This window comes from Solea solea, chromosome 3 (assembly GCF_958295425.1).
Source record: "Solea solea chromosome 3, fSolSol10.1, whole genome shotgun sequence".
Classification (NCBI taxonomy): domain Eukaryota; kingdom Metazoa; phylum Chordata; class Actinopteri; order Pleuronectiformes; family Soleidae; genus Solea; species Solea solea.
In genome coordinates, this window is record NC_081136.1 from 34,770,691 (window position 1) to 34,794,491 (window position 23,801).

General features: G+C 45.2%; 1 protein-coding gene across 4 annotated transcripts in view; it reads right to left on the reverse strand.

Annotated features, from left to right (window-relative positions):
* Positions 1–311: 311 nt before the first annotated feature.
* flncb (filamin C, gamma b (actin binding protein 280)) overlaps positions 312–23,801 on the reverse strand; it is a 29,412-nt gene continuing 5,922 nt past the window's right edge. Inside the window, exons 2-49 of one of the 4 annotated variants that reach the window (XM_058624416.1) lie at positions 21,556–21,804; positions 21,358–21,455; positions 21,066–21,216; positions 20,444–20,562; positions 20,282–20,359; positions 20,000–20,162; positions 19,708–19,908; positions 18,697–18,819; positions 16,971–17,108; positions 16,752–16,878; positions 16,454–16,590; positions 16,081–16,274; positions 15,883–15,996; positions 15,647–15,790; positions 14,922–15,045; positions 14,682–14,842; positions 14,507–14,597; positions 14,244–14,416; positions 14,053–14,170; positions 13,714–13,976; positions 12,987–13,584; positions 12,673–12,846; positions 11,886–12,048; positions 11,650–11,810; positions 11,369–11,536; positions 11,155–11,278; positions 10,917–11,073; positions 9,060–9,249; positions 8,957–8,980; positions 8,617–8,864; positions 7,489–7,581; positions 6,831–6,930; positions 6,102–6,242; positions 5,840–5,968; positions 5,384–5,557; positions 5,141–5,302; positions 4,833–5,036; positions 4,586–4,738; positions 4,370–4,492; positions 3,993–4,238; positions 3,287–3,556; positions 3,067–3,204; positions 2,816–2,931; positions 2,544–2,676; positions 2,124–2,300; positions 1,816–2,034; positions 1,491–1,697; positions 312–1,401 (exon numbers count right to left, since the gene is read on the reverse strand). In XM_058624416.1, coding sequence (XP_058480399.1) covers positions 1,214–1,401; positions 1,491–1,697; positions 1,816–2,034; positions 2,124–2,300; positions 2,544–2,676; positions 2,816–2,931; positions 3,067–3,204; positions 3,287–3,556; positions 3,993–4,238; positions 4,370–4,492; positions 4,586–4,738; positions 4,833–5,036; positions 5,141–5,302; positions 5,384–5,557; positions 5,840–5,968; positions 6,102–6,242; positions 6,831–6,930; positions 7,489–7,581; positions 8,617–8,864; positions 8,957–8,980; positions 9,060–9,249; positions 10,917–11,073; positions 11,155–11,278; positions 11,369–11,536; positions 11,650–11,810; positions 11,886–12,048; positions 12,673–12,846; positions 12,987–13,584; positions 13,714–13,976; positions 14,053–14,170; positions 14,244–14,416; positions 14,507–14,597; positions 14,682–14,842; positions 14,922–15,045; positions 15,647–15,790; positions 15,883–15,996; positions 16,081–16,274; positions 16,454–16,590; positions 16,752–16,878; positions 16,971–17,108; positions 18,697–18,819; positions 19,708–19,908; positions 20,000–20,162; positions 20,282–20,359; positions 20,444–20,562; positions 21,066–21,216; positions 21,358–21,455; positions 21,556–21,804 — 7,946 coding nt within the window. In that variant the 3' untranslated portion in view covers positions 312–1,213. The remainder of the gene's footprint in view (positions 1,402–1,490; positions 1,698–1,815; positions 2,035–2,123; positions 2,301–2,543; positions 2,677–2,815; positions 2,932–3,066; positions 3,205–3,286; positions 3,557–3,992; positions 4,239–4,369; positions 4,493–4,585; positions 4,739–4,832; positions 5,037–5,140; positions 5,303–5,383; positions 5,558–5,839; positions 5,969–6,101; positions 6,243–6,830; positions 6,931–7,488; positions 7,582–8,616; positions 8,865–8,956; positions 8,981–9,059; positions 9,250–10,916; positions 11,074–11,154; positions 11,279–11,368; positions 11,537–11,649; positions 11,811–11,885; positions 12,049–12,672; positions 12,847–12,986; positions 13,585–13,713; positions 13,977–14,052; positions 14,171–14,243; positions 14,417–14,506; positions 14,598–14,681; positions 14,843–14,921; positions 15,046–15,646; positions 15,791–15,882; positions 15,997–16,080; positions 16,275–16,453; positions 16,591–16,751; positions 16,879–16,970; positions 17,109–18,696; positions 18,820–19,707; positions 19,909–19,999; positions 20,163–20,281; positions 20,360–20,443; positions 20,563–21,065; positions 21,217–21,357; positions 21,456–21,555; positions 21,805–23,801) is intronic. The other 3 variants (XM_058624418.1, XM_058624417.1, XM_058624420.1) reach the window with 3 other exon arrangements.

Below are 23,801 nucleotides of genomic sequence, written 5' to 3' on the forward strand. Positions count from 1 at the left end.
CTGGGAAACAAAAATCAACATTATCACCTTTTTGTGACGTTTTATGGACCAAGCGATTGCTCAATTAATCACAAAAATAACAATGAACAGATTATGAAAATAATCGCTAGTTGAAGCCCGACATACAAACAGATCCAGCATCATGAGAAAACGTGTTTTACAGATTTATAAAAGAAAAAAGATTCGTAAAGCAAACATTAACTTAAGGTAAATAAGCTTAAAATGTAAATTTTTATAAGTCTAATTAGGTTATTTAATATTAAATGTTGTGTTTTTCCAGGAAATAAAGACGTACAGAATCATAACCGTCATTGATTGATTGCATCAGTTTGAGCCTCAGCAGCACTTTAATTACATTCAACATATTTGTTTTATTTTTCATTCATACAAAAATCACTAAAAAATGTCAAGGCAATACTGATCTTCATCATCATCATCATCATGCTCCTCCTCCTGTGGTGAAAAAAAAAATCGAAGTCAAACTCGTCTCCACCTGCTCGTCAACAATAAGACGTTTTCTGTCAAAGAAAATCAAGACAATAAATAAAGTCGCAAAAGCTCCATTGTCATCACACAAACCGCTTCATTTCCTGCTTCACTTCCTGCTTTACTTCCTGTGTTCGGACGAAAAAACAAACACTCTGAAAAGAGAAAAATTGTGAAAAAAAGAAACAAAGAAAGAACTCAACAACAAATCTGACATTTGCCACCATCGGAACTCGGTGCAACCTCGCCAACCCGTACGTTTACCGCTAATCGCACTTTTCTCGTATTTATTTCACAGTAAATAAGTCGTACGCGTCGTACTGATATTGCTAGCGGTGGCTAACAATTGCGTTTCCGGCTTCTCAAATGGAACATGGTGAACTCGTGGGTAACTTCAATCCAAAGTTCCGATGGAAATGGAACAAAGCATAAGAGTGTAGCTAGCTAGCTTGCTAGCCAACAGCTAGCAAATGAAAAGCAGGAAATGAACTCAAGAGTTTTCAGTGAATTCAGAGGTCAGAGGTTGTGGACACCACAGGAGGGGGAGGGGTGTTCATACAGACTCTGCTGGTGAACGAAGGTAAACACGACAACACCTGAAGGCAGCACGAGTCCAAGGTGTGTTTACTGTCACATGCGATGAACAGTGAAAAAGTGTTGCTGCGGACACAACAGAAAACAGAGAACGTCTTTAGACGGACACGGTGGACGGGAAGAGTCCGGGGTCTCAGGGGACGGTGACATGGAAGGGACTGCCGGGGACGTTCTCGTCCCCCCACTTCACGATGAGGATGTAGCTGCCCTGCTCCTTCACCGTGTAAGTGACGTTGTACATCCTGTTGCCCATGTGCTTCACATACACCTCCTCACAGGGCGTCTTCGGCCCATGGACGCCCACCATCAACATGTTGGTGCCTGTGGAGACGCAAGGACAGAGACACAGAAAGAGTGAGAATCACTCGCATCACGTCCACGTACTCGTGCTTCTCACTTCCTGTCCTCACCTGCTTTGCTGCAGTCAACTGTGAACGTGTTCTTCTGACCGATGAAAGCCTTCGACAGTCCAGCGCCTCTGGAGTTGACCTTACTGCCGTCTGAGGAGAATTTGGGTAACGAGGCAAAGGCCCCGCCCATTGCCGATGTCTTGGTGACAGTTTCCACGAGGACGGAAGATGTCTCGTGTAGACTGTGACCGCCGGAAAGACGAGAACCTGCGGAGACATTCAGATAGACGAGATGTTGACTGTGGTTCTACAGGATTGATCTGGGACACACAGAGACTAAGGTCAGGTTTAGGTTAGGGTTTGTGGTGTTGGTCTTGAAATACACCTGAGACTTTTGCTTTAAAGGGGCTTCCGACGATGTGCTGTGGTCCGCCATACTTGATGGAGATCAGGTAGTTTCCAGGAGCCATAGGTGTGTAGGAGACCTTGTACCCGTCTGGACATTCCTGACAGTCCATTTTTACTTTCGACGGTCCATCGATGGTGACAGACAGGGCTCCTGCTCCGGCGTTACAGGTGTTTACTACAAACTCTGACGCGACTCCTGAGGAGGGAGATGAACACCCATCAGACTATTCCCTAATATAATCAGTCCTGGATTTAAAATAAAGGCATTTTATGTACTTGTTTTACCTGTGGTTCCTCCCTCCAGTCCTGGTCCAAAGGCAGAAACCATCCCAGGATCTCCAACCTGTCCCGGCTCTCCCACTCGGATCTTGAAGGGGCTTCCCGGGACGTGGCTGCTGTTGAAGCGAACGTCGATGGAATGAATTCCATTTTCTCTCGGGATGAACCTGACAGCATGCTGATCTGTACAAACAGTGAGACAAAGAAAAAGGTTTGCTTCTACTCATGTTCTGCCTCCTGTAACAGAGAGCAGTGTGTCATCTGTATCGTGAGAAACATTGTTATTGTGATTTGTGGAGCAGTTATTCAGTAATACATCTGCGTAGAGCTCCATATTTAGTATCACTGAAAGACAGACAGACAAAGACCCAGTTGACCCAGGGTTGAGCCCTGTGGAACTCCATGTAACAGTTGCTGGGATCTTACCGCTCTCCACCTCAGTGATGAAACACTCCTCGGTGGCTCCTGACGGCGTGTGGATCTTGGCATCGATGAGACCTCGAGCTCCGTTCAGCTGAACGGTAAAGGACGCTTCCTGTCCTACTTTCAGACCCATCTCCTGAGAAACGGCAGCAGGGGGAGGAATGGTGGGAAAAGGACGAGATGCAGGTTAATTAATAAAGTCTACAGTCTCTCGATGTGAGCGACCTCATCAGCCTCCATTCAAAGACTTTAGTGTGAATCTGTGATGATTTCACCTGCAGGCTGGTGATGGTGAGGCGGCGAGCGTCATCGGACAGAGTGGCGACGGGGACGATGAACGGAGAGTCTGGGATGTGCTCGTCATTGAATTTAATAGAAACCTCATAATCACCTAGAGAGAATATTTTCTCTTATTTACCAAAATTAACAAGTTGATTGAGTTTAAACCCTCAATATGAACTGTTGTACACAGTTGAGTGTCGCCTGCATAGCAATTGATATTTGTATGGTGCATGACACGACTCACCGGGCTCCTGAACCACATAGGCAACTCCACAGGATCCATCCTTCCTGTCCTCAAAGGTGATCTCGGCCTTGCTGGGTCCTTCTACGGCAATGGAGAGTCCTCCAGCTCCGGCCTCACGGGTCCAGATACTGAACTCAGCTGAAACACAGGAAACAATTATCTTAAGACCGGCAACAAAATGGGAAAGAAAGGATATGAAAAGAAGATGTTTCCAGCGCACCTGGGATCCCTGCGACTCCACGATCCAGTCCAGTTCCCCCTGCTCTCACTTTGTGGGCCCCTCCCTCTCCCAGTGGTCCCACAGTGAACTGGAAGGGACTCCCAGGAACGTGTTGGCCCCGGAATTTAACGTTAACGGTGTGAGCTCCCATTTCCTGAGGGATGAAGCGGACGCTGTAGGTGCTGTCCTCTCCTTTAATGATCTCTGCATCCTCCGTCTTTCCTCCTGGACTTGTCACCTGAGCGGTCATCTCCTGGTTACCTGCCTCGCCTGAGAGGGAAAAGTGGAATCAGATGTTTCTTTAGTCTCTGAATGTCCCAAGACACAAAAATCACACACTGGTTAATATCTTGTTAATACGAAGGACCACAGAGTCTCAGAAGTGAGGACAAACACAAGCTCAGAGCATCTGTTAATGTTTATTGTCCTGACTAGAAACAGACTGGTGGTTGTTGGACGCGCACCTGCACCAGAAGCTCCAGGAAAGAGAAACAAGTTAAAGTAGAGACAGATGTCGACACAAAGCCAAAACAAATTGTTTAGTTTTTAGCTCGCGGGGACTCAGGAGTTGCTGGTCTACTGTTGCCTTGTTTAGTGAGTTTGTGTCACTGAGGTAAATCTGAACCAAACAGCATTCGTTTCAATGTCTTTCAATGCAATACTGATGAGACGTTCACACACATGCAGAGACACCGTGTCCACACACCGTCCTGCAGAGGTGGCCGGCTTCCGCTGAACCCACTCATGCTCTCACGCCCCAGAAAGTCTCCGAACACGTCCCTGAAGGGGTCGCCTCCGACCCGTGTGCTCTCCTCCACGCGCACCTCCCTCTTCGTCTCACCTCCACGGGTTTTGCTGATCTCCGTCCTCTCAGTGCGGGTGTAGGTGTGGCTGCTGCGGGTGAACGTCTGAGTAAGACGCTCCTGATTGGACACCATCTGAAACCAGTTTCCTGCGGCAAGGACAAAGAAGCCGCGTGGTGGGGAAGAAGAGGAAATGTGGGAGAAAGAGAGGGAGGTGAAGAGAAGGAAGAAAGGTGGACAGGTGCAGATGGACAGAGGACACAGTGAAGTCCCAGCTCACCTGGTATTTTGAGGTTGAGGTCACAGGTGCTGCCGACAGTAGCGATGGAAGACGCCTGACGCTTCCTGGTGATGCTCTCCTTCATCCTGCCCTCGCCAAACACCTTCACCGTGAAAGGACTTCCTGTGGGGACATGATAATCCAGAAACTTCAGAGGTTTCAAGTCAAACAATTATTCCTCAGGACTGTTGCCGTGGCTGCGTCTCTGGTTCGTACCTGGTACATGTTGGTCAGCGAACTTGATATTGATGATGTAGTTTCCAGGTTCAGTGGGACAGTAAGTAACTTTGCAGGTCCCATCCTCCACGTCCTCGCAGTTAATGTCCACTTTACTGGGACCCTCGATGGACAGACCAAGGCCGCCATAACCTGACAGCAAACAATAAAAAAAACCCTGAATTTAATACAAGATTTAAGTTTCATAGCTGAATTTAATAACCAGTTAATCCTCATCAATATTAACCTGCGCTCCTTGTGTCCACGATGAACTCTGCCACCTCAAACGTGTGTCCCTCCACCAGCCCCTGACCGTAAACCTTCACCTTACTGGCGTCTCCGATCTCCGACTGACCCACCATGATCTTAAAGGGGCTGTTGGTCACATGTTTCCCGCTCTTTTTCACACTGACCACGTGTTCACCCACTTCCTTCGGTGTGAACGAGATTCCTGCAGGAAAACCATACCATGAATGCGTCGCTTTTGACGTAACTTTAGCACGTACATAACATTAGCTTTACATTAACCTCGCGGCCTGTAAGCAAGCGACTCACCGATGTGTCGGTTGGGAAGCCGCTTCAGCAGACATGGCTCCTCGTTTCCAGATGGCGCTCTGATGGTAGCGGTCAGACTGCTCAGGTCCGTCTCCATGATCTTCAGGGAAACGTCTGTTGCCGTGCCAACATTGAGCTGAGACGTCCTCATGGAGTCGTCACCTGTTGACAAGAACAACAGCGGGCGGTTTGTTAAAATGTCCTGGGAGGATAAAAACGCTGCTGGACAGGAAATTGTGTTACCAGTGATCTTGGCTGTGAAGGGACTGCCGGGGATGTGCTTGTCATCAAACTTGACAATAATGTTGTAGTCTCCAGGTGCGGTGGGCATGTAGGACACGGTGCAGGTCCCATCTTTGTTGTCTTTACAGCTGATCTCAGCTTTGGACGGCCCTTCCACGGCCAGAGAGAGACCACCTGCAACCAGAAAAGCATAAGACGTGACCCGGTTTCTAAGTTTCTTAAGAGTGGAATGGTTTGTTTTGTTTTTCAGCACCCTTCCCTTGGGGTACCAAAAGTAAAATGGTGTGGTAAGGTCATGAGATTCAGCTCATTGGGTGACCGACTTTCTACACCTACCAAGTAAAGGTTCTCAGTGGAAACATAAGCCTGATTCCAGGGCTTTATCATTGCAAATGGAACCGAACCAGGACAGAAACACAGCATTTGAAATGACAGACGCTGAAATAGTTCTGTTACCTTCTCCGGCGTCTTTGGTGACGATCGTGAACGTTGCTGGTCGGTTCACAGTGCCGTGGGTCAGACCAGGTCCGTACGCGGTCACATGACCACTGTTGATAGCATCGACGTAGAACTGAAGAGGACTTCCTGTAGGAGAGAAAAAACAAAAGAAGAACATGATGTTTCAGGATAAAAGTCAAACTGTTCGCTGATGATACGCCACTCTGTGCTTCAGAATGTGACCGGCTCGTGTCCCCATCAGGTCCTGCTCAGGCATTACCTGGGATGTGGTTTCCTTCGTATTTGATGTCCATCTCGTGCAGACCCCGTTCCGTTGGGGAGTACTTAACTGTGACGGTGCCGTCCTTGTTGTCGGTGATGTGAGGCCACGCGGTCCGACCCGATGGCATTCGCACTTCACCTGGAGAGAATTCGCAAAGGGCACATGTCCCTGTCATCATGGTGGCCACTGTAGCTTCGTTAATATCACTATTTACATTTTGATGATAAAATGTTCTTTTTCACCATAATTCACATCTTTGATTATCTAATTTCTTCAGTATCGTCACAGCTCACATGATGGAATTTTAAATGAAAAACCGTATTTATACTTACACATATAATACACGATGACTGTAAAGATAAAAAAGACTGCACATCTTATACGAGATGAATAGTATAATTAAACTAAGTAAACATGTTCAGTCTGGTAGTAAACGATGCAGAATCCCATGTTGTGAAAGTCGACTGATTGAACTTAGTTTTTTAGTTTGTTTTTATAAACAACAGTAAGTTTTCCATTACCTTGTTAACCAGTTGCGGCGTCCATCTTCCGTCTTCCTTCAGAACTGTCACCTGATGTTAGGTGGTGACCTGCCTTATCAGCCGTTGTTACTGATAAGCTGATAAGACAGATCCCCACCTAACATCAGGTGACAGCTCTGAGGAAGGTGGAACATAGACGCCAAAACTGGTTAACAAGGTAAAGGTAAAGAAGCGGAATCATCACCTGTTATTTCTCCTTTCTGCACAGTGAAGGGTATGACCAGACTGAAGGGGCGGAGTATGGGGTCCATCCCATCCACCGAACTGATGGGGTCATCAGTGGCCTGAACCAAAACATAGAAGGGTGGAGGGTGTTAGTGTGGCCATACTGAACTCTGGGAAATCAGCCAGAGAGGAGGTGGCAGAAAATTAAGAGGAAGTACGGGAGGATGGTAGAGAGGTCCAGGGTGTCCGATGTGCGGACACGGACACAGAGACAAAGACAAGTCTAAAATTATAATTTAAGTGTGTTAGTCTCGTGTTATTAATCAGGTGACCAGAATAAATACAGAGAACATGTAGCATCATGCTGAGCATATAATCTAAGAGTGATAGGGGTTATTATTGACTTCAGAGACAGACACGATCCAAGAACAGTTTATATACACATGTATATATATACATATATATATGTATGTGTACATATATATATAAACACATATACATATATAGGTATATATGTATTTATGTATATATATATATATATATATATATACATATATAATTTATATATATATATATATATATATATATATGTATACATATATATATAATTTATATATATAATATTTTTATATCCAGTAGTAGTAGTAATAGAAATAATCCAGTGTAATGCTGTGTACCCATTGGGGTGTGAAGCCCACATAGGGAGTGAAGTGCTGCTGTAACTGAAGCTGGTCACATGGTTCCTCTATTAAAGGGACGCTGTCACTCGCCTGACAGGGAACAAGTACACACACACACACACAGTTATGCACACTGTTAAATATATATATATATATATATATATATATATATATATATATATGTATATATGTATATGTATAATGACACACTGTTAGACACACATTAAAATTGTTACACACACAGGGCCCGTACACACGAGCACCAGTTTAGGAGAACACAAAATTGATTTTATTCACAAGGAACATGCATTTTTGGAAGCTTAAAAAATCTGTTTTTGAAAAACAGGCCGAGACAAATCTAAAACCAAAACCCTTGTGTTTTCGTCTATACAACCAATGTGCTACTTGGCACAGAGTAGTTACTCAATGATTCTCCCTGACCTGTCTGTCGACTGGAACCAGGGGGTTAATGACAACGACAATGCTAACTGACGCTACATATTTACAGCAAAACACTAACACTAATGCTAACAACACTAGAACACAAACACATTAAAACACCACAAAAACACTGGAGTGGTAGCACTCATACTAGAACACTATTGCTAACATAAACACTAGAATACCAACACTAAAATGAAAAAATTCCATGGAAACACTTATAACACAACGTCTAATGCTAACACTGATGCTAACAGTGACTATGAACATTGAGTGTCTCATGGCACGTTTTTTAATTTTGACGAAGGCTTTTTAATTTAATTTAAAGGGACAAATGTAAAAATTATTATTATTTGATCTGAATGTTTATGGTACAATAATCGAGAGTTTGGTGTTATGAATTTGGACTCAGTGTTTAACTATGTACCTCCAAAAATACATTAATTAATAACTCAAAGTAAAACGGCAGGTGCAGGCTAACATAAGCATGTTAGCACACTACATCAATAAAAACAACACGACATAAAAGTTAAACATTAAGACAGTTAAGTACCAAGAAAGCATTATGGTAGCTTATCAGATTCAAATGTGAATGGTATCAAACTTTTTCCCTGTCCTCAATGTCTTCTGAATATCTTGTGGTCCCCCCCCTGTCCCCCATGTCCCTGCAGGTTGGTGACTCACCACCACATGGAAGGGGCTGTTGGGAATATGTTCGCCTCCAAACCGGATGGTGATGACGTATTTCCCAGGCTCGGGGGCTGTGTAGTAAATATCAAACGTCCCATCTGCGTTCTCCACCACGTCCACGTCGAGCTCCGCCCCATCCGGAGTCGACACCTTGCAGGTGACTTTACCTTTCCCAGCAGCCTTCGCGTCCACAGTGATTACAGTTTCCTCGCCGATCTGGATGGTCGGGCCAATTCCTGACCCTGACAAGATGAAGGACGAACCATGACATGGGTGATTAAAATATTCATAATGACTGACAAACAGGGTGTAAACACATCGCTAACAGACTTACCCAACCCATGTCCACCAATCGACACTGTAGAAAAGCAACAACAGAGTCAGTTTCAGGTGATTAAATCTGATTGTTTGGGGCATGGTGGTGGGAGGAGTCTGACCTGTCACCAAACACTTGCTGGCATCCCCGGTGGGCAGGGCGTGGATCCGGTATGGGGAGTACGGGATCTCGTCTCCTCCATATTTAATAGTGATGGTGTAGCGTCCCGCCATGTCCGGCACATAGGACACTGTGTACGTCCCGTCCCGGTTGTCCCGGATGTTCGCCTTCTTGGGTTTTCCCTCTGGATCCTGGAGACGTGTGAATATGTTTTGTTTAGTGGCATAAATGTTTAGTCGTAAATGCGGTGGAGTGACGTACCGCCCATCATTGGTCTCTACCATGTGCCACAAAAACTGAAGTAATGAACTGATCAGAACCTCAAGGCATGATTCAGCTATGTCAGAAATCTACCCACACCAGGATGATGACATTGTTTTTTACGACCTGTATCAAACTCTGGGCAGCTCGAGAGGAGGAGGAGACCAAGCACGGAGTTAAAAACTCATTAAACAAACACATGAACTTTATATATCTGGACCAGACTGGAGAGTGGACTAATAGTGGACTCAAGAATATTTTGGAGAATGGCTTTGAGATTAGACTACAGACTATTGGGACTAGACTAGACTAGACAAGAATAGAGAGTGGACTGGAGCCTGGATTAGTGACTGAATTGGACATTGAACTATATACTGGCACTGAACTAGAGACTTTAGACTGAGACTAGACTGAGCACTGGACTGGAGTTTGGACTGGAGAAACTAGAGTAACTGGATTGTGGACTGGATGGCTGCTGGTTTGAGACCAGTGTTGTTCACAGCACTCACATGTCACACAGGGTCTAACTACAGGAAGCAGCAGAGGGAGGAGGATGGATGGTGGCAGTTTTTACGTTGCACTCCAGTTAGTGGAGAACTAACTAGTCACAAGTGTCCGTTAGAGCGTTAGACAAACTGGGAGGGGGGGTGAGGCAATGGGGGGGATGAACGAGTGTGGCCTTACACTGCCTCTCGTCAGAATACTGAAGGGGATGGTTTTCTTTACTATATGACTCTCCCACACCCTCATGCCCCAGTCCTCCACAAACACAGCGGCCTCGCGCCTGCTTCCATCTGGACCCTGACGCAGCAGCGGCGGCGAGCAGTGAGCAGACACGATGGCGCCCGGCAGCAGAGCAGCACGTCACATAGAGAGTGTGAATGAGGGTTAAAGCGTCAGTGACACAGACTCAGCCCTCATCATTTATGCAACACTTTCCTCACAAACAACCTCATTCTTTGCTGTAAATCAGCAGGAAGTGTTCTGACATAGTTTGGTCCTAGTTACCACGAAGACGTGTTGGTTCCTACATTCATAAACGCCCTAAAAGTTTTTTTTAGTGCAAGGTGACAAATAAGTGACTGAAAGTCATATGCTCCCACCCCCATTCCCTCCCTCTTTTACTTCGACGTGGTTCAGTGGAACAAACCATCTTGTTCATTGCAGTGAATCTTGGCAGGGGAGCAAAAGAATCTGTTGCTAAATTAAAAGTGTAGACTACAGAGGTGACTGAATTTTTAATTCTAAATTTGGGGCAGGTTCTAAGGCATATTACATGTGTAATAGTGTGCAAATGTGGTGACGCAAATCCAATGAGAAAAAAACGGTAAATTCCCTGAGATATCTCCAATGTCCTAATATTACATCGGAAATGGAGCACAGTCACTGTATGTGCAACCTGACAAAGTGAGAAAGGAAGTTTAATTACCTTGTAATACTGGAAAATTTGTGTGTCACTTGACTCAAGCTGTTCAAGCTTTACGATCAACATAGTCCCAAGAGAAAATTTACAAAGAGTCGAAACCACAGCCGCACAAGTAACACAGCTTAAAAAAAACTGTTCATTCATCAGGTTCTTCAGGATGCAGTGACTCACCAGAATCTGGACTGTGAGCAGTCCCTCTCCAGCATCTCGGGCGTCGATGGTGAACTCAACGGGCAGACTTGCAGGGACTCCTGATGCATTCAAACCGGGACCGCTGGCTCGGACTTTGCTGGCATCATGAGCTGGTAGCGTCTTGATCTTAAAAGGACTGAGGGGACATGGTTTGAGATGTTAGACCTTTACTTGGAGGATCAGGACTTCCTGAAATGCTAAACTTGTCAATTCTCACCTGCGAGGAACCTCCTGGTCAGCGTACTTCACACACACAGTGTATGGGCCGTCATTGGCGGGAGTATAGTTCACAGTGTGGGTCCCATCACCATTGTCAGTGATGCTTATAGGTTCGGCAACACCTGCAGAAATTCTTGGTAGTTTTCAATTTGCTTCTTTCTACATGGAGGTCAGTAAACACACTGGTGGGGGACAAGTCGTCATGGTCTTACCAGTTGGCCCGTAGAGCTGGACCTCCAGCGGTGCAACTCCAGCCTTACTGCTGTCCACGGTGAAAGTCTGAGGAACATGAGCTCGTACACCACTTCCCAGTCCTGGACCTGAGCACTTCACCTTACTTGGGTCCACAAGCTCTCGCACTGGGACCCTGAATGGACTTCCTGCAACACAAACACTTATGTAACATCGCCATGCAGTTCCTAGACTTGTGAAGACCTAAAACATTTCAACCCAACTGGTTGATGTCCTGGGGTATCATGAGGTGCTTCCTCACCTGGGATAGGAAGGCCTCCAAAGGTGATATTGACGTCATACTCTCCTGGTGTGAAAGGGATATACTCCACACTGCAACTGCCATCTTTGTTGTCCTTACATGACATCTTTGCCTCAGATGGACCCTCAATAGCGAGGCCAAGACCACCGGTGCCAGCACCCCTGAGAGAGAGCAAGAAGAAAGTAAGTAAGAGCGAGAAACTGTAGGAATGAATATGTAGTAAACCAAGAACTAACCTGGTCTCAACAGTGAAGCGGTTTGGTTTGTTGACAAGTCCTTCCTCCAAACCAGGACCGTAGGCTCGGACTCGACTCGGATCACAACCCTCATTCACTGACACCCTGAAGGGACTCTTCGGTACGGAGACTTCGTCAAACAGAACTTCAATCAGATGTAAACCTGCAGCCACAAAAAGAGACACCAACAATTTGACATCCAGCCACAGTAGCTCTGTCACAGTGAACCCAGTGATCGGCGGATTATTTTCTCCACAACTAGTGACTATTCTCCTGGAGCTAATGCTAAGCTAATTACATTCACAGTAAATTGGTTTAACGGCTTGAATTAACGTGTCACACTTATTGGGCTTTGAAATTTACCTCAGAGTTATTTAAACTTTCATTCCATTTATTGGCATCCCAAAGGCCTTTCAGTGTTAGAACCAGAGACCTTCCTGTAAACACCAGGCTGAGAACTCCTGTCCCTCAAGGCACTGGACTCTAACATGTCACACATTACTATCAGTGGAAAACCATCAGACTGCAGCTATTTTTACCCAAGTTCATAACACCCTGCTCTGCTCAGAGAAACAGTCGACCCATTCATTTAATGTCACAAGTGTCTCCACAGTAGCAGTCGTAAACACAGAGGAATTTTCTGGTTTAGGAATTAAGCTTGTTTCCATATCTTTACAGTTTGCAGTAATAAATCTGCAGTAATAAACCTGCAGCAGCTTCCATAAAGCTCCACCCACACCTTCTCAGACAAACAGACAAACACAGAGTGGTACGTCCAGCTTCTTACCGTCCTCGTATGGCGTGTACTCCACTCTGTAGGTGCCATCACCCTTGTCAGTGATGTAAGCGTCAGTGTTGGCACCTGAAGGGTTGGAGATGTGGGTTTTGATTTGGCTCTTGCCGCTCTTGTAGAGCGACCGGGCTTCCACTGTAAAATGTGTGGTCACTTCCCTCAGGACACCTGTGGACAAGAGACATATCAGAGATCCAGTTAGTGACTCAGCAGCTGCCATGTGACTCAACAGATGTGTGGACGGATTTGATAAAGTAATAAAATGTCCATTGACACAGTGTCTCCTCTCATTATCTTTGGCCACTTACCTCTGGGTTCAATTCCTGGTCCATAGACCTTCACGCCGCTTGTGTCCACAGCCGGGTCCACCTGTAGGCGGGTGGGAAACTTTGGCACCGCTTGTCCTCCATACTTGATGGTGATGGTGTACATGCCATGAAACTTTGGTATGTAAGTGATGGAGTATGTCCCATCACTGTTGTTCTTGACATGAACCTCAGCTTTGGCTCCGGAGTCTGAGATTATCTCAATGGTGAGCTCCGCCTCTCCAGCTTTGGAGGAGTCCACTGTGAAGGATCCAGCCTCATTGACTTTCCCTCGCTCCAGGCCTGGGCCGCTTACCGTCACCTTGGAGGGGTCAAACATGGACTGAACCACGGCCTTGAAGGGGGAGCCAGGGATATGCTGTTCTGCGAACAGGATGTTGATGGTGTACTCGCCAGGCTCGGTGGGCAGGTAGGAGACTGAACAGGAGCCATCTCCGTTGTCTTGACATTCAATCTTGGCCTCGCAGGGCCCCTCTACCGTCAAGCCCAGACCACCAGTGCCGGCCCCCTTTGTGTCAATGGCAAATGGTGCTGGTTTACCCACAACACCTCCCTGAAGACCTGGACCATAAGCCCGCACCTGAATAGTTCAAGAAGTTTAGTCAATGGTTAGAATATCTGTCAGGCTGTAAAGGATTCACAAAGAGAAGAGCAACCTCCAGGGAGCATGTTACTCATGTCTGACTGCCACAAGCATTTAGTGACTCACCTTGGAAGGGTCAGGAGGCATGACGCCCTCCACTGTAAACGGACTTCCTGGGATGGGGTTTCCATCGTAGCTGATATCCACCCGGTATGGCCCCTCCTCGGGGGGAATGTACTTCACCGTGTGAAGTTCATTGGCTGTTCCCGACTCCACCTTGCAGGGGATTGGTCGACGTGATGGGGAGGTGATCCTCACCTCCAATTTGGCCTGACCTCCAGCTCCTTGCGTGCAGATAGTGAACTCCTGATCCTTCCCCACATCCACCTCTGTGGTTTGATGGATGGGTCAGAAATTGACTTTATCATAATCAATCATGATGATCAGTATAATGAAAACACTTACTGTTGTTCATCCCCTGAACTTTGACCTTGTTGAAGTCGAGAGGTGGAGCAACACTGATGGTAAAAGGACTTCTGGGAATGGCATCTCCTCCGTGACAGATGGTGATGGACAGGTTCCCCTGAGAGAGACACAGTGGACAGTTAACTCAGTGTCACATGGCGAGGACACCAGAACCAGGTGTGGAGTCTTACCTGCTGCACAGCGGTGTAACGGACGGTGTAGGAGTAGTCATGATTGTCGATGATCTCAAAGTCTCTCACGGTTTCGCCTTTGCCTGATGCAGCAGTGAAGTTAACCTCTGGTGTGGCCTTCCCTGCTCCCTTCGTGTAGATGGTGAAGTGAGTGGGTTTGCCCACTTCTACACCTGAGCAGGAGAGAGGATTCAAGTGATGAGTTCCCAGGACGTGATGGTTCTTGTATGTTAATGTTGTATACAGTGTAAACACCTGCTCACCTGACTTGTTGAGTCCAGGGCCTTCTGCGCGGACTTTCGCTGCATCATGTGATGGATCCACTTTTATTCTGAAGGGGCTGATGGGGATCTCCTGATTTAATGTGAAAGGTCAGTGTTTAGTTGAATGTCTGTTTGTGTGTCTTCAGAGGTCGCTGACACACATCTCCATTCTCACCTGATCAGCGAACAGCACCATGATGGTGTACTGGCCCGGCCCCGGTGGCATGTACTTCACTGTGAACGTGTCATTGTCGTTCTTGATGATGTCAAAGTCGATGTCGGCCTCCGCAGGTCCGACGACACCTGGAGCACATTTGATCCCGATGCTGACGTCACCTGCAGGTAAAAATAAACTCTCAATAAACTGTATAAAATATAAATAAATTAAATAAATAAAACTTCAAACATGACTGACCCTGTCCGGCATCGCTGCAGTCCACAGTGAAGTACGTTGGCTCGTTGGCCTTAAGCCCAGTCTTCTCTACACCTGGACCATAAACCTTCACGTTCTCTGGGTGGCTGCCTTCACCTATTATCACCTGATGTGCAAAGTAAACATCAGGAAACAACAGGAAAACACATTTTTAAACATAAATCAACATTATTATAATAATAAATAAAATGTCTTTTGTATCTACAACACATATATTTTCAACCTTACACCTTATACATTAAACCTTTTTTGTTTTTATTCAATTAAGTTAATTTTACAACTGTTAATTAATGAATGTTTATGTTTCAACTTAATCTTAAATGTACATGTCATTTTCACTTTGCATCTCCTGAAAAGAGCTACACTATAAATATAAATACACTTTAGTATTATTATCATTTACTACATCTTTTACTTTATTGCAAAACTATTACATAAACACAGTTTTTCAACAAATATACAAAAATAGTACTTAACATAATTGTTATAATCAAATCTGAGGCTGTGAGGAACCTCAGGGTTTTATTCTGAGTCCTCTATAATTCTCTATGTGCCACTATAAACACAGCTGTTTATCTGTTCCTGTAAACAATATAAAGCTATTTTTCTGAATTGCAAACATATTTGTCCTTGTTTTTCCTGAAAGTTTTGGGACAAATCTTCCATTTCAGTATTTGAACAGATGCAGCAGGTGGGTCAGTTTTTACCCTGAAGGGACTGTTGGGGACGTTGACTTCACCCCAGGTGACGATGATGGTGTGTTTGATGGGTTTAGTGGGAATGTAAACACAGAAGTAGGTGCTGTCTCCATTATCGGTGAGCTGGATGTCGATGGGAAAGCCTTCTGCATCCTAGGGACATGATCAGATGTTAGTGTCTCATAATCTGCCATCAGTTCCATTAGATTAGTCGTTTAAATGCATGTCAGGCGTTGATTTGTCACCTGAGCGTACAGCTTCAGCTCGCCACTGCCGGCTCCATGGGTGTCGATGGTGAAGTCGGCGGGTTTGTTGACGATGCAGCCCACGGGCTCCAGACCAGGGCCATAACACTTCACCTGAGGCAGTGACAACATTAAAATCACAACAACAAAATTCAAGATCATTCTAAAGCCGTCAAGAATTTGATAATTTGATCTAACTTTTTCTGGGAAGACACCGCTGGCTGCAGGGAGGATGTGAGCCATGAAAGGACTGTCCTTGATGTCCTCGTCGTCACATATGACATGGACAGCGTAGTTGCCAGGCTCGGTCGGCCAGTATCGGACGTCACATGACCCATCACCTTTGTCATCGCACTCGATCCTCGCCTGGGACGGCCCCTCGATGGAGAAACCTGCCGTGAAAAAAACACATCATAGGTTAAATCTCTTCAGAGAAAGGTCATTCCTCTATATTTATTTATCACTATACGCTGATGACTCACTGCTGTTAAATGAGGTCTTTAACGTTATAGATTTTATAAAAATCATGACTTATGTTGTGTTTAACATCATCTGGGTTTTAGTCACGTACCGAGCGTTCCCACCTCCGTCCCGATGGCCTCGACCACAAAGTCTGCACTTTTTCCCACCATGCCGGTCTCTAGACCCGGACCCCAGGCCCGGACTTTCTGAGGCCCCGCCTCCTCACTCACGTGCACTTCAAACGGACTGAAAACAACCACACATTCACAAAAGTCATTACAGACTTAAACTTAAAGGGAAATAATGAATGTTTTAACATTAAAAACAGTAAGTGAAGCCTCTTTTTGACTTCCATCTGAACTGAACTGGTTGTGCTTGTTGTGAGTCAGGTGTTGTGAGCTTCTTACCTGCGTGGAATGCTGTGTGTCCCCCACATGATTATTACAATGTAATTTCCTGTCGCAATCGGATAGTAGTTACACTCGAACACTCCGTTTTCCATCTCGAGGATCTTCACTGGCTCGTCAAGGCCCTCTAGTGGCAAAATAAAACATCACACAGCGTCAGTGAAAAACACAGACCCATTAAAAATTGAATTAAATCTATAAATTGACTGTACGTCTTACTTGGTCCCTTCACGTTGACCTTCAGTTCTCCACTGCCGCCTCCTTTGGTGTACACTTTAAAATCGGCCACTTCTTTCACCCTCAGACCTTTGGGCTGCAGACCTCGGCCCGACGCTCGGCATGCGTTTGGGTTAGAGGCTGATGGACCAATCAGAAGGAAATCAGCAGGACGCTGGTTAGACTAGGGAGCAGACGATAAACTGGGCCCTACATTATACTGAACATTAAAACTCAGCCCTGAACTCTGAGGATCATGTGATGTGATAAAACAACACACGTTGTTAGTGAGCGGAGAGTCGACACTGACAGAAGCAGTTTGCTGAGGCTGAAAGAGAAAAGCAGCCAAGAGGGAGACGAGTCCAGAGGAGGAAGAGCTGCAGGTTCAGAAATGGCGTCAGACACATTTTAAAACATGTTAAAACCACAGTTAAACACCCAGTATTGTAATAATTATTATTATTATAATAATAATGATACAGTTTAATGTGCAGTGTCAGAGTTTAGCCTGAAGGAGAAGAAGAACAGCTGAAGCAGATGACGACGATGAAGACAATGAACTTGAATGTGTGTAATAATTATTTAAATGAACATATATTATTTTTTAAAAACTGTTCTCATGAAATATCTTGAATAATAAGTTAAAGTATTTTGTTTCTGGGATGTTGGAGGATGCTGTGGCCACATTCACACACACACACCCTCTCTGGACAACAGTATAAATGATCCACCAATTTAGTCATCGGATTGATCGATATGAAAGTCACGCCAATTGTAATCACGTGTTCTTTAGTCACATGGTTTAAGATTATTGAGATTAATCACAGTTATGCTTTCGTTTTGAGTTTAAAATGAATCAATATTTTTGTAAAAATGTTTGGCGATAAAGATAAAACATCCATGTATTTACATAGCAACTTAGCTAGCTACTATTACTACTGACAGTCTTTGCCTCTTTTGAAGCTACTTGTTTAAATTATTGCTCTTTCTGTGGAGTTTTCATGTTTCTGAGCAACCACTAAAAAGTTCTGACTACAACTGATCTTATAGAATGAAGTAAAACGTAATTAACATAGACTACTCTAATGAGAGGTAGGCACCTACTTTTAGGGTCAACAAGCAAATATGTTTTGATATTTATGGATGTATTTTGGGTGCACAAGGTGCTAATGCATCGTCACAAAAAGTGGACAGTGTGCAGCATGCTTCATATTTGAAAACAAAACAAAACGGAGAACCAAGACGTGGGTTTTCTGAATATTCTGAGAGGTTTAGTACAATGCCAGACAGTCCTTTCCTTCAGCACAGAGTTTTCTCAACATATACTGTACCTACAGACATGAGGAAAACAGCACAAAATCTGCATCAAACTGCAGCAGATCGACTGTTTACACTCTCCAAATGCTGAACACCTTCACTTGTGCGTAACACCATGACTATAATTAAGTAACTTATACGAACACCCACTTCAAAAAACCTGAAATATCCCTTTAAATCACTGCATTAATCCTGATGTTATCCAGAGAGGGGTCACCACCAAAACAGTCACTCAGGGATTGGGGCGGAGAAGAGGAGGGGGAAGCTGTTTAGAACGAAGCAGGAGCTGCACATGCGAGGACCCAACCCCCAACACAGAGGTGGAGGCAGCGATGGTTTGAGTTGAGGTGGAAGGAAACCAGGCGAGCGCAGGCAGGCCCCGGTCAAACCCCGCCCCCTGGCCTGTACTAACTTGGTCGCCTGGGTTTGGGCGGAGTCGGAGGCGGGGCTCGCCGTGTCTTGTCTGAGGGTGGGGTGCGGATGGCCTGAGGTACCATCTGCACCGGAGACCCCGGAGGTGGGAGGCTCTGTGAAACTGCAGGAGGGAACAACAGTGATGAGAGAGACAGACACCGCCTGACCAGCAGACCACTTGGCCAGACGACCACCAGACAAGTAGACCAGCAGACTACTCAAGGCAGTGGTGAAACCATTTTGGGTTCAGGAAGTCCAACAACTGTGGTTCAAATCCCAACCTCTGAAGGTTCAATTCCAAGTCTCAAGTTTATCAAATCCACAATGTCAAAATTACCAATAGTCGAGTCTAGGAATGCATATGCTGAAAAAGGAAAATCATTCCCAAGGCAAAGCCTGAGTCAAATCCCATATCAAGTCAGGAAATCCAAGAACCAAGTCTGAGTTCAGTCAAAACGGAAAGTCCAATTTCCAGGTTTAAAGCCAAGACTGGTTGTCCTGAGTCAACGAGAGACCAAGTCATCATAGATCAGTCCAGATTCAAGTTCCAAATACAGACATTTAGGATAGAAACAAGTCCAAAGTCTTTTTCAAATCCTCAGAGACAAGAGCTTATAATTAGGACATGGGGGACTGAAGTCAAGCCCTGTCTCAAGTTACAACTGGATGTCCCCATGGCACAGAGAGACAAATACCAAGGCAAGTCAAGAAAATCAGCCAAGTCCAAAGACCCTTTCATTAATTCCAATCCATTCAGGTTCTGCATCCATCCAATTAACTGTTCACAAACCAGTCGAGCACCAAGATGGTGAGGTCAAAACCATGAGTGTACCACAAGACCCAGGCAACAAGGAGTAAGGCCTGATTGTCCCATCAGACCTGTTGTGCATGCTTGTTTTCAAACAACCCTTCAATTCCAACTTCAAAATATTTAAACAAAAACAGAAACTAAACTTGAAAAAGGAAAAAACTGAACGTGTTCTTTGTGGCAAACATAAATAAAACCCACCCTCGGAGATGTGGACTGTGAAAGGGCTTGGGGGAATCTGCTGCCCAGCAAAGGTCACATAGACGGTGTGAGGTCCCTCCAGGACAGGGACATAGGTGCAGCGGAAGATACTATCCCCTTTGTTTTCCAAGACAATCTCCACTGTGTCCCTGCGCCCATTTGAATCCACAATGATGACGCCCACGTCTCCAGCTCCTGCCCCTGGAGGACACACAGACAGACAGACTGTAAAAACGGAGACGAATGCTACTCTTCAGGATTTTACTGGTTCAGGAACAGAAAGACTCAGTACCTGCCGTGTAAATGTCAAAGTATGTTGGCTTGTTGGCCACGTTTCCCATCTGCTGCAGACCCGGTCCACGGGCCTGTACTTTGGTTGGATCACCCAACGCCTTGGAGACGCTGACGATAAATGGACTTCTGTCAATGTCCTGTCCAGCGAACAACACCTTCACCTAGACAAAGAAGAGGAGATCCAGAACTTTTCATCACACATATTAATGTTTCGTTTGAGTCTGAAGAATAAGACGTTTTGATGCAGCTACAATGTTTTACCTTGAGGTTTTTTACTTACTTTATGAAGGCCTTCCACTTTAGGTAGGTAGACCACAGAGTAGGTTCTGTTCTTGTCATTGTTTGGAATCACTCGGGCCTGACGGAGACAAACCCATACACATTGAGGTGTTATTTAACTCATTTTTAACATTTGACCTGAAAAAGCTTATGTGACCCCCACCTCTTCAGTGTGTCCCTCTGGATCTTCCACATAAACCAGAACCTCACCCAGTCCGGCTTCCACAGTCTCGACCAGGAACTCAGCTGGTTTCAGAACAATGTTGCCAAGACGTTCGATACCTGAGGGATAGATAAAGATCACGTGTCACTGAGAGACAATAATGTAATTTGTAATCGGGTTAAACCTCAACTTTACAAACTTGTCTCAAAATATAAGGTTTCAGTGTTTCAGGTTTGCTGGGAAAGACAACGTCTTAACAAATATAAAAACTTCCCAAAGGTTGAACAAAATGTAACATATCGTCAGTCTGTTGCTGTGGAGAAACAACAGATAACAGCTTGTGTCAGGTGGTACGATCCTGTTGCTGATTCACCTGGAAACAGGTGGAAATGCAACAGAGACAGAACAACTGGACCATAGAAAAAGTCAAAAGGACACTGTCTTATTGACATGATGATTTAGGAAGGTTTGATTACATATAGACAAATAAGTTTATCATCTGCATATCCGTTTACAAAAATGATGGATTTGTCAACAAATTGACAGAGTGATTACTGGATTACGGGTGAGTCACATTGTACCTGTTTTTGTTCATTGTTTGGTGTTGGGTTTGTCGTCTCACCTGGTCCATAGGCTTTGGCCATCTTTGGGTGCAGGGTCTTTGCCCTCAGGGGGGCGCCGGGCTTCAGTTTGGACTTGGGGAACTGGGACAGGTAGGTCATCACTGAGTGCTCGTCCACGTTGGGGTCGACGATCTCCTCCGGAGCGATAACCTGAAAAAGCAAACGTTAGAAGGACGTCAAAGTGAGTTGAAAGTCAGATGTTTTCAAGTGTCGTTGTTCGATGTAATGATACATAGTGACACAAGTAAAAACAGTCTCTGTCTGATTATTTTATAGATATTTCAGCTTCACCTGTGGGACTCCGAGCCAGTCATCGGCCTGCTGCATGGCTTCCCTGGCGTTCTCCACCGGCTGACTGGGATCCCACATTTCCCAGTCCGGACACAAACCTGAAGGCAGCGCAGAAAGTTAGTCGTTGTCGTAACCGAATATAAGTTTGACATCTTTAATCAGCTTCAAACCGACTTTGATTATGAATTATTTGTTTACCTGGGGCACAGTTGTCCACCAGCGCCCCCAGTGCCTTCCCGTCTCTCCAGTCGCGGTGGAAGTTGGTGATGGGCAGCTGCGGCACCTTGTTCTGGATCCAGCCGAGCAGACGCTGCTTCGGCGTGAGCTTCTTGGCATCTTCGTCGTCCTCGTCCTCCCACATGGGCATGGAGATGGAGTAGTGGAGGATCAGTGTCCAGATCAGACCCAGGATCAGCTTCAGGTTCCCGTCCACGATGGCTTTGGAGTCTGAGGGACAGAGACAGACAGAGGGGAGAACACATGAGCTGGGACAAGTTGGAATGTCTTCGTTACCATGGTGACACATCCTCTGAGACACAAGGACATGAACCTGGATCTGTTATCATGGATACCAGTGGTTTAGCATTTTTCAAAGCCACAGCAGCCAATTGGAGAGCAGCGTCTGACATGTGTGCTCGCCAAAATAAAAGCGCCGTTTAGAGTGGAGAGGCGTGTGTGTGTGCGTGTGTGTGTGTGTGTGCGTGTGTGTGTGTGCATGTGTGTGTGGGGAGGTCAGATGATTTCATTCAGGCCTGGACTGAAGAATGAGGTCAGTTTAAATGGGAAAAACATGGACATGGACACACACACACACACACACTGACAGAAACTAATGTGAAGTTTCCGCCTGCTAGTGTGTGTGTGAAAATGTGTTCACAATCATGAAATCATATTTTCCTTCTCCATTCTCAGATGACTGTTATTCTGACCCCCTCCCCCCCACACACACACACACATTCTTATACAGCGGTCTGAGTGAGGACACTTATAGACATAATCCATTTCTTTAGCCCTTATCCTTACCCTTAAACCATGTTGTAACCCCATAAAAGGACCTTTAACATCATGAGGACATAACAAAACGTCCTCAATAGTAGTTTAGTTTTTATATGGTTTTTGGTCCTCACAAACACATACATACAAGTACACACACACACAGAGGAAGTGAAGGAAATGTTGTGATGGAGCATCACAGTAATCTTTCCCCAGGAAACAGGAGCTGCTGCAGTGTGTCCACGCAAACCCTTAAACAAAAGCCTTATCCCAGAACCTTAACTATAATCAAATCTTACTCCTAAACTTAAACCAGAAATTAGATTCTGCCTCATTAGGACCAGACCAGGTTTTGGTCACCACAAGGACTCCTGGTCCTGACAAGAAAAAATGTCCTAAAGACCTGACGTAAGCCGTGTCCTACTGTTTCACTTTAACTCACACAAATCTTTACATTTATTATACATGACACAGTTTTTTTTATTAATACACAGTGTATTTTATTACATAGCTTTCTTTAAAAACTTGATTCTTGTTGCTCAACTATGGCACCGCAGTCTAACAGACCACAGCTGTGTCACCTCACATCAACCACAGTAACTTAAAGAACATGTTTCACGTCTTTTCCAACAGGAAACTAAACCAAACGCCATAGAGAAAATCTGCGATTTTAGCTCACGGGGTCACAGTAGCTGCTGGTCCACTGCTGCCTCGTGTGGTCACTTTGTGTCACTGAGGTGAATCTGAACAAAGGATTTCGAAAGCTGAATTCGCGGCACAACAAATCCGAACTTAGTGATGGAGGCAGCGGTGGATCGACAACTCCTGCGTCACCGTGACGTTAAAATCAGCGATTTTCTCTATGGAGTTTGGTCTGGGAGAGAGTGAACGGGGCTTATTTCACAACACTGGGGGGGGGCAGTGCACATGTTTTACATATATACACACACCGAGTATGTACACAATCATTTATAAATACAATACATGTTTATACACCACAGGCTCTTTGATCGCTCGCTCGCTCGTTCTCTCTCTCTCGGTGGTCACCGTCTCTTGTTGCCAGCGGTTACCAAACAAACAGCTGAGGAGAAACAATGGAGTTCTGATAAAAGGAAAACAGACACACACGCACACACACACACACACATGTACACACAGAGCGAGCGAGGTAGGGGGCGATGGAGAAACTGTGTAATGTGACATTTAAGACTTTATGAGAAAGACAGAGAGTCTGGTAAAGAGAAACAAAAGCTGAGGGGATTTAAATGTGAAAACACAAACAGACAAATAAAAATCCACTGACGCCAAGATTAAAGCTGTAACTTTTGTCCATCTTTGTTGTTGTTGTTATGATTATTAAGTCGGCCTCTTTTTGTTTGTCTGAAATCAGGCTCCGTCAGGCAAAACTATCAGACCTGACTGAGGGAGCGTTTGTGTGTATACAGCAGCAG